Source organism: Pristiophorus japonicus, chromosome 14, assembly GCF_044704955.1.
Source record: "Pristiophorus japonicus isolate sPriJap1 chromosome 14, sPriJap1.hap1, whole genome shotgun sequence".
NCBI classification, from domain to species: Eukaryota; Metazoa; Chordata; class Chondrichthyes; family Pristiophoridae; genus Pristiophorus; species Pristiophorus japonicus.
Window position 1 is genome coordinate 46,435,413 of NC_091990.1, and position 9,775 is coordinate 46,445,187.

The 9,775-nt window shown below is 43.8% G+C and overlaps 1 protein-coding gene across 1 annotated transcript; it reads right to left on the bottom strand.

Moving 5' to 3' along the window:
- Window positions 1-572: 572 nt before the first annotated feature.
- LOC139279390 (26S proteasome complex subunit SEM1) lies at window positions 573-850 on the bottom strand. Its single transcript, XM_070898507.1, has one exon. It carries the CDS (start codon window positions 848-850, stop codon window positions 638-640), a length of 213 nt encoding a protein of 70 aa, XP_070754608.1. The 3' UTR covers window positions 573-637.
- Between the last annotated feature and the right edge of the window lie 8,925 nt (window positions 851-9,775).

Below are 9,775 nucleotides of genomic sequence, written 5' to 3' on the forward strand. Positions count from 1 at the left end.
CAGTCCATGTGGTGAAGGTTCTCCCAACAGTGACTTTGTCGCAGTGGTTTGTTACATGGCTAGGCCATTTCAGAGGGCAGTTAAGAGTCAACCACGTTGCTGTGGGTCTGGAGTCACATATAGGGCAGACCAGGTAAGGGCGGCAGATTTCCTTCCCTAAAGGACCTTAGTGAACCAGATGGGATTTTGTAACAATCCCATAGTTTCATGGTCACCATTACTGACACTAGCTTTTTATTAAATTCCAGATTTATTTAATTAACTGAAATGAAAGCATCTGCTGATCCATGCTGTTCTAATCTGTGCTTCTACCTCTTGATCTAAATGGAGCTTCCTCTCAGTCTATCCCGAGCACAGCAAGAGTTCGGTTCCATGGGTGCAAGTAGCCATTATTCACACTTGAGCACTTTTTACCAGCAGTCTATTTTTTTTAAACTTCAAAACAGTTTATTATATGAAAATAAAAAGGGAAATGCACAGCAAAAAATTTGCATCCTCCTTTGCCAACAGAAGGTTGAGCTACATTTCATTTTGCACTGCCTTGCACACCAGCATGGTGTGCCACAGCCATTTTAGACATTCACGTAGGATTCAGCATTCATCTTCCAAGCATTCGAATCCTGCAGCATCACTCCAACTATGAGGTTTCCATCTTGTATCCAAATTTTTCTAGTTCAGCTCCTAACTGGTTAGAAAAATCATCCTCTACATTGTCATCACCCCAGTTGTCTTCCCAGACATGGGCATCTTCATCTTCATCTAAACCAGTCCAGCCTTCCGCTGGGAACTCCTCAAACTCATCCTCCTCCTCTAACAGTCCCAGGTCGACCGGCGCCTTCTTCTCTGCCATGACTCCACTGGATGGTGGATCATAGCTGAGCCCAATCCACTCCTCACTTGACATCCACATACAGGTGCTTTCCAAAAGGGCTGACTGGATTGGGATGTCAATCAGGCTCAGTGGGTAGTATTCCCGCCAGAGTCAGAAGGTTGGGCTTGAACACATAATTCAGATCCACACTTCAGTGCAGTACTGAAGGGGTGCTGCATTGCCAGAGGTGCTGCCCTTCAGTGATAATTTAAACCAAGGCTTATCTGTCTGCTCAAGTGAATATAAAAGGTTCCAGAGCACTATTTGATGAAAACAAGGAGTTCTCCCTGAGTGCTTACCAACATTCTACCCGCAATCAACACCAAAAACAGAATATCTGGTCATTCATTTGCTTTCTGTGGGACCTTGCTACAGACAATGTCTGCCGCATTTATCTACATAATAACAGTGACTGTCCTTCAGAAATTGCCCTTGGTACCCTGAGGATGTGAGAGACACTGCACTGAAGTATTAGCTTAGAAGATGCACTCAAGTCCGAGAGTGTAAAAGCCCAACATTATGACTCAGGTGGATAATACAACTTTTTGACTCAGAGACAAGAATGCTGCAATGAGCAAAACAAACTCTTAAAGGTAATACTTCATAAACATTGTGCAGTGCCGTCACCAAGTTCAGAGACAAACATTGCCAGCAGTAGATCCATTTGAACCAAGAACCAAATGAGAGGGTCAAAACACGATATAAAGGTTCAGGCTACACCCTAAGGCTCTCATGCATTACAATATTGAACTGGGGTTCTCTCAAGATTTTGTGGTATTTGTATAAATATTAATGGGCTGGATTTTAGGCTCATTTGCGCCTCAGTTAGTGCCCCAGCGGGGTGTTAAATGCTGTTTTTGGGCGTTATGCCGGGCGTCCAGGATTTACCACCCGGGCGGAAGATTCGGCTATTGGTTTGCGCAAAAACATACCACCCTGCCCTCCGTTTTAGCGTGATGATGACGTCAATCGGTGTGCAACGCTGCGCTAGCTCCCCACATGGAACATTCGGCCTTAACGGCTCATTGAACACCCATCCAAAGAAACGCCTGAAGAAAACAGGTGGTCCCAGGGTGCAGCAGGCGGTACTGGCAGCATTTTTAAATGGAGGGATGAGGATCCTACATCGCAGGTCATATTGAGTACAACGGTTGCGTACATAATGCTGTGTGAAGCTCCAAGTTGCAAACTTCACTTTTATCTGCCATTCTAGTGCCCTTACAGCTTCAGTGAGATAATTTAATGGGAGCATTACTATTTTGCCAGCGTATCATGCTCCATACTATTGACAGGTGGTGTCAAGCTAGAAGAAGGACTCTTGGCCATGTCGGTCCACGGATGATGAGAGGCTGAGGGCTTACCCCCACGGGTTTACAGGCCCAAAACACTCAGACCTCCAGCTCTCTGAGGAGCAGTGTGTGAGAAGGCTGGACTTCCGAAAGGAAGAGCTGACAAAGATATGCCATCTCCAACAGGCAGATCGATGCTTGCACCGCTCTGGAGGCAGCCTTCAATACTCCCCTCAACAGGTTTCTGAATTCACTGTGGTGTGCTGCATGTTGCACAACTTGGCCAGGCATTGCCAGTGGGGATTGCAGGACCACCTCAGGAGGAGGAGGACGATGAAGAGGTGCCTCGCGAGGCCCCCATTGGATAGCTACCCCATCCACGGGGGAGGCAGTGGGTAGATGCTGCTGGACCAACACTCGCAACATCACCAGCTCATAATGGACCGGCTCCTAAATGGAGGAAACTGAGGGATGGAGCTAATACTGGACACACTATCTATCCCCATAAAGACACATCTCCGGTGAACACTGGGATGATGCACAAGACACCAATGGCAAATGATGAGTCATAAATTTTACTGCAAAAAGGTCACAAAAACACCCCCATCAAAATAAAACCATACAATATACAACGTTATGTTGCAGGGCACTAAACAACAAGGACACTTCTTTACTGCCGCAAGTATCGGCTCGGCCGCACAAAGTCCGTTGTGTAACGACTGACTTATGGCCAATGCTCCTCCAACTTACATTTTCGCCGAAACTTGCAGTTGGAGGCGCAAACTATTTTCAGGCACTAACTTTAACGCCCCACCGCGTGGCAGGGGGGCACCTGAGGGACTGGAGTGCATCATCACCCACGTAAACTGAATTTTAATATAATTTGTTTAGTTTTCTGGTTGTTGTGGCCCTTTAACAAGGAGGGCACTCGGTTAATTGTATGTTTAAAAGAGTTGTAGAGCTGTTGCATTTTGAGTGACTTAGCCAAACACGTGATATTCACAACACTCAATAAAACCCCAGTCAGTTGGGTCTAGGTTATCCATGTTGAGGTATGCAGTTGTGAGCCTAGGGGATGAACTGGTGTGTAGTGTGATTAATAAACCAAATAGTTCTTAATAGCAATGTGTTGCTGTGAATTCTTAAGCAAAGAATCCATGAAGCAAAAGCATTACAGCTACATTCAAATTCTGTGCATAAAATCAGTCCCAGGCACTGACAGCAGTGTAGGTTCCAGGCGTGATAGATGGGGTAATTACCCAATGATCTACATTCTGGCTAGGAATAATGCTGTCACTAAATGCAGCCAATAAAATAGCCACCCAACTTTACTGTAACAATTTTGCTTTACTTAAAGGAGAGAAGAAAGATTTTAAAATTCATTTTTCAGGCGGGAAATATGAACATTTTATAACTAAAAATGATGTGAATAATAGTTGTTGTTAATTTAATTATCACCGGCAGAGCTGCTCTCTCCGCCTTGCTTCATTTCTTCCACCATTCAAATGGCCCAAAAGCTACCTCATTTCTAGTCACTTCTTCTCCAGCCTTTCTTAGTGTCCAAATTGATTCCCATCTCCACCTGATATGCCTTGGAATGTTACAAATGTTAAAATTGCTATGCAAATGTGAATTGTTAACAAAGAGGCACTTGAAGTTTATCAGTCTGTGCAATCCAAGGAGCAAATAGCAGCAGCTTGCATTTTCAAATTTGTAAAGCAAACTAACACAATGAGAATAGAGTGGCTGCCAACGTTTCCCATCTGAAATCACTTCTCACTTACTTACAATCTGCACAAACAAATTGAGAAAAATCTTCGGTCAAATAACCATCCGCTGCTATTTTCCAGCCCTGTTGAGAACATTATTTGCGTTATTAAAAACAAACTCCTTTCTATTGGTTGCAATAACAATACAGTGGTCTGCTTTAAGAGAAGGTAGATGTAACTCAACAAACACCACAGGCTGACCTCTGATCGGGAAGAACGAAAACACCATGAGCAACAGTTAAAGCAAGAGCTCCCTCTAGTGTTCTGTATAAGTAAAGGCAAATGCTCAATTGCAGCCTGCAAATTGACTTTATTCTCAGCTCGTGTTAAACCATGGGGGAATATTTCTTCCGTGTGCCAAGAATTGCAAATTGATCAATGCTTCCTTAATAAATGTGTTTACAATTTTGCTCTTCTATATACATTAGAAATCTTTCCCTGTAGCCCACTTTAGCAGATAAACTGAAATATGACTTCAATTCTAAGGTGACTTCTCCACAGAACAGTCAGTCCTTATTGACATAAGAAAGAAAGACTTGCAATTATATAGCACCTTTCATGACCACCGGTTATCTCAAAGCCAATGAAGTACTTTTGTAGTGTAGTCACTGTTGTAATGTGGGAAACGCGGCAGCCAATTCGCGCAGAGCAAGCTACCACAAACAGCAATATGATAATGGCCAGATATTCTGTTTTTGTTATGTTGATTGAAGGATAAATATTGGCCAGGATACTGGGGATAACTCCCCTACTCTTCTTTGAAATAGTACCATGGGATCTTTTACGTCCACCTGAGAGAGCAGACGGGGTCTCGGTTTAACGTCTCATCCGAAAGTTGGCACCTCCGACAGGGCAGTGCTCCCTCAGCACTGCACTGGAGTGTCAGCCTAGATTCATGTGCTTAGACAGCTTAGACATGGTGATTCCGCCTGTTCCAAACTGCATTGCCAATCTGGGATTCCACAGCTCTTGCATACATCACTCCTCCATTCCCAGCCTTTGGCCTCCGTGTAGAGTTTCTTTCCCAGTTGGTATGGTTTCTGTTACTTGCTGAATCATTATCATATGATAAAGAGAGATTAAAGCATGTAGTCAGCCCAGGGGGGTACTGCTAGATGTTGAAGTGTTTTTAGTTGAGTACAGAATCATAGCTTGAGCCCAACTGAGAATCGTGTGCTTCCCAGAACTAGCTTGTAGTTATTGTTTTACAAGTAATTTCAAGATTATTTTCTGGGCTTTAGCCTGAGAGTGTTTTCACTTTTGAGGAGCAGGCTCGATCCAACCATCCATTTCAACGCTGCATCTTACATTCCCAGAAATATATTATCGGAGTATTCCTGTATCTCCATGTGGAGATACACCAAAAACAATGACCTTTGATGTTCTTTGCAATTGCTCACAGCGTATGCGAAAGATCTGCTGCACTCTCCCTGTCTATGTGCAAGGAATGCTGAGAAAGCACTGCAGCCGTGGCCCTCTCTCCGAATATGCAGGAGAGGAACTGTATAAAATGTAGCAGGCACGCCAAAAGCTCAAGGTTTCACTTCCTTATACCCAACAGCCTTCAAATAAGCCAAAGTAAAGCCTTGGTTTTAGTGGTTCACTAAAGCAAGTGGTTCACTTGAGCAATTTGCTGCTGATGACACCATGGAGGCCAGCAGCAAGTGGGGAATAGCAGCACTCCTGCTCTTGGTGGCAAGGAATGCACGGACAAGGACAGGGTTTACAATCCTTCATAAAAGCTACTAACTATAGTGCAAACAGCACTTTGGGAGGAGGTGCCCATGCCAAAGCATTGAGTGCATTGCTGTCTTTTAGATTATAAATCCTATGGTCTTCCTTCATTAAGGTAGGTTCTGCAAAAGGCACCTGTCTGCTCTTTGCAATTTAAATCGTGACATCTTGACATAATTGTGGTGGCGTCAAATGTCATGTTCACACTAGTATTTTCCTGCAAGCGCGATAACTCAGAGTTAGTGGAAATAGTGAGATAACCATCTTCTTTGGAAGAATTTCCTGTCTGAAGTGACTTGCTGCTCACCCCATCACTGTCTCCCACATTACAACAGTGACTACATTTCAACAATACTCCATTGGCTGTAAAGCGCTTTGGGACGTCCAGTGGTCGTGAAAGGCGCTATATAAATGCAAATCTTTCTTTTTATCCATACGCACAAAGTGAAGAAAAACACCGTCGATCCATGTGGCCATTCCAATAGCCAGTTATGAAATGGTTATTTATTTTCTACAAAAAGCAAATCCTTTTTAATGTAGATACAAGCTACATTACAGAGTTCCCTCTGACTGGGAGGAATGAGCATGTTATAGCTGGGAAGCGGGAATATACTCCAGTGTACTGTATGAGAAAGAAAAAAGAAAGCTTTGCATTTATAAAGCACCACATCATGTCTCAAAGTATTTCATATTCAATGAATTACTGTGAGTTGCTGACACTGTTTCTGGCGAAATTTGGTGGTGGAGTTGGCAAAACTCCAAGGAAATTCCCGGCCATGTTTGAGGGCTACATTTAAATATTGTAAAGCATTTAAATTAAGCACAGAGCAACTTACTATTCACTTAACACAGGGAATGGCCCTAATGGAAGCTCCATATCTGTCTACATTCCGGCTTAGTCAAATGCGCCCCGCAGGAAATTTTAGTGTGAGTGTCAGTCGACAAGATCGGCGAAAATCCTGGCGCAATTTCTGCGTAAGGTGATCCAGGAAATTCTGGGCCAATGATTTTATGTGTGAACACCTTAGAAGATGTAACTTTGCCAAGGCTTTCATTTGTAAGTTTCACCTTGAATGTGTAACCTGCTGGAGTCTGCGTATATGTTAGAAGTAAGGAAAGAGTTGCAAGTTTGCACGAGGGCTTGGAATGGGACAGTGATGAATATGAAACATGCTGACAGGCACTTTGTGTCACATTTCCCCTGGTTATTCATCTGGTAAATGGTATTTGGCTACTCTTACTTTAGCAATTTCCTTAAAGTGAGTCGATTACACTTTTGGGTTTCTCCACAGGGTTCAGCATTGATGACTAACGCTGTAAGCAGACCTCAATACTCTCATAAAAGCACATAAATACCATGGTTACAAGAGCAGGTCAATAGCGAGGTATTATGTGGTGAGTGTCTCAACTCATGACTCACCAAAGCTTTTCCACCATCTACAAGGCACAAGTCAGGAGTGTGATGGAATACTCTCCACTTGCCTGGATGAATACAGCTCCAACAGCACTCAAGAAGCTCGACACCATCCGTGACAAAGCAGCTCACCTGATTGGGACCCCATCTACCATGTTAAACATTCACTCCCTCCACCACCGGTGCAACATGGCTGCAGTGTGCACCATCTACAAGATGCACTGCAGCAACTCACCAAGGCTTCTTTGGTAGCACCTCCCAAACACGCGACTTCTTTCACGTAGAAGGACAAGGGCAACAGGCGCATGGGAACACCACCACCTCCAAGTTCCCCTCCAAGTCACACACCATCCTGACTTGGAAATATATCACCATTCCTTCATTGTCGCTGGGTCAAAATCTTGGAACTCCTTCCCTAACAGCACTGTGGGAGAACCTTCACCACATGGACTGCAGCAGTTCAAGGCGGCGGCTCACCACCACCGTCTCAAGGGCAGTTAGGGATGGGCAATAAATGTTGGCCTTGCCAGCAATGCCCACATCCTGTGAACAAATTTTTTTAAAGGTTTCCCAAGACCCAGGCTGTATCGCTATTCGCCCAATACCCAAGTAAAGATAGTGAAACCCAGGGATCAATAGAACATCCAGCCATATGTTTTCCAGCTTCCTGGAACATATCGTGCCAACATGTGCTCTGATCTTTGGAAGACAGATTGAATATACACTCTATCAGACCAAGACTCAAGCTAAAGATCAGCAGACAAATTTATTTAACATGAAACGGGTAAATGAACAATACTCAGTACAGACAGTATATTTACAGCAGTTACAGCCTTTACTTTGAAATAGCAAAACAAGAAAGACAGCTCTCCTGTGCTACGACTTAGCCTCAACCTTTTGTTTGTGGTTGGAGTTGAGTTCAAGAAAGGGACAATGTTAGAGGAGATGGGAGAGAGACTGGACTAGACATGTGAAAAAGAAAGCTGGAGAATAGGCAGAGTTGTCAGTACTCAGTTCAGATACAGACTAAGATGCATCAGTCGGAGGGAAGGAGCTGTGGATCTGTGAAAACATGGATGGGGAGTTTTGAAAGCAGGCCGGGGATGAGAGGAGCAAAAGCTAATAGTGTATTGAAGAATATTGATAGCGTAATGGCGATAACGTCGGGACGGGTAGAAAACTATCACACGAGAAAGGGTTCAGGTCAGATGGGGGGTGGCGGTTCACAAGCTCACTCACTGGTGCCCCAGGTTGAGGGGCAATGCTGCAGAACATGTGAAAGGATTGGCAGAGGTTAACCTGCTGCAAACTTTACTTCAATATGTGCCACCTCATACTTCTGCACTTGTTTTGCAGGTAACCTTGAACAGTTTATTATGTCTTGTCTCATAAAATTTTGTTAAAAAGAATCAATTGTTTGGATGTCACAATTTATTACTATGACTATAATTTCTCCCTTGATAAGATTACATATCTTAAAAGAGCAATGTTTCTTTGTACATATAGTTGTTAAGACTGCACAATATTGCAGATGACTAACCAGCCTATTAGTATTTCTTCATAACTAATTGATTACAAATGTTACAATTTCTGTATATTTTAATAAATTATGCATTACACGTCTATTCAGAAAAAGATGACAGAACAACATCACAGGAGGTCTTTCATGATACCATGCCTTTTGAACATAAAACATTTAATATTAAAGAGACAGCTATTACCATTCTGGGATGCTTTATGAGCAGAATAAATTCTGGGACCAACGAGGACCAGATTGTCCTGAAAAGTAGCTAGAGAATCCTTGTGTGTTCTTGTGTGTGAGTCCACCATGTTGGTTACAATGGGTAGAATTGCATAGTAGACCAGGTGCAGGTTAACCATTCAAAAGGCTTGTTTGCAGGAACCCATATTTGTCACTTATGTTAAAAAGAATTGTGACGGATAGATACGATGTGTGATGTGGTGACATCATTGCAGCACTAACCACACCACTACACAGATCTAACTTAATGACGAAACAGTGCTGAAGGGGCTGAATGGTCAACCCTGTTCCACACACCATTTGCTGCCTTGGAAAATCTTCTACTGCACTGAAATGAAAAGATAAGATAGGTCCATGTTTATTCTGCCCAAGTTCAAAATGTTAAGTATCTGGACCAGCGTGACAGTTTTGACAGCGTGCAAACATCATGGGATGAATTTCCTGTCAGTAATGCTCCAGTTCCACAAGATATTAGTGGCTGGAGAAAGGGGTGGAGACTCATAATGCTGGATCTCAGTGCCTCTTGCACAAGATGTATATTTCCAGTGGACCGGGAGCCGAGGAAGCTCCCACCTGAAACAAGCAGGAGCATGATTGTCACATGGTAAATGATCAGCGGCACGGTTATGATACCTCCTATGTCTTTAATAGCCTATAATAGGGCTGGATTTTCGAAGGGTTTTCGCTGCGTTTTGATCATGCGCGGCGAAAACCCGGTTGCAAAGCTCGGGCAGGATCCTCGGTTCCTTGTTTGTGGCGGCGATGGGAGGTACCACCGGGGAGAGCTGCGCCGGACGTGTAACGACGCGGATTGCGTTACCGTCCGAGTTTCGGTACTCTCCCGACCCATACGCCGTGCCCAGAACACCGAAAGTCGGTGCAGCCCTGCCAGCAGCGGTAAGTACAAAAACCTGCAAAAAAGCCAAGTTAAAGTTG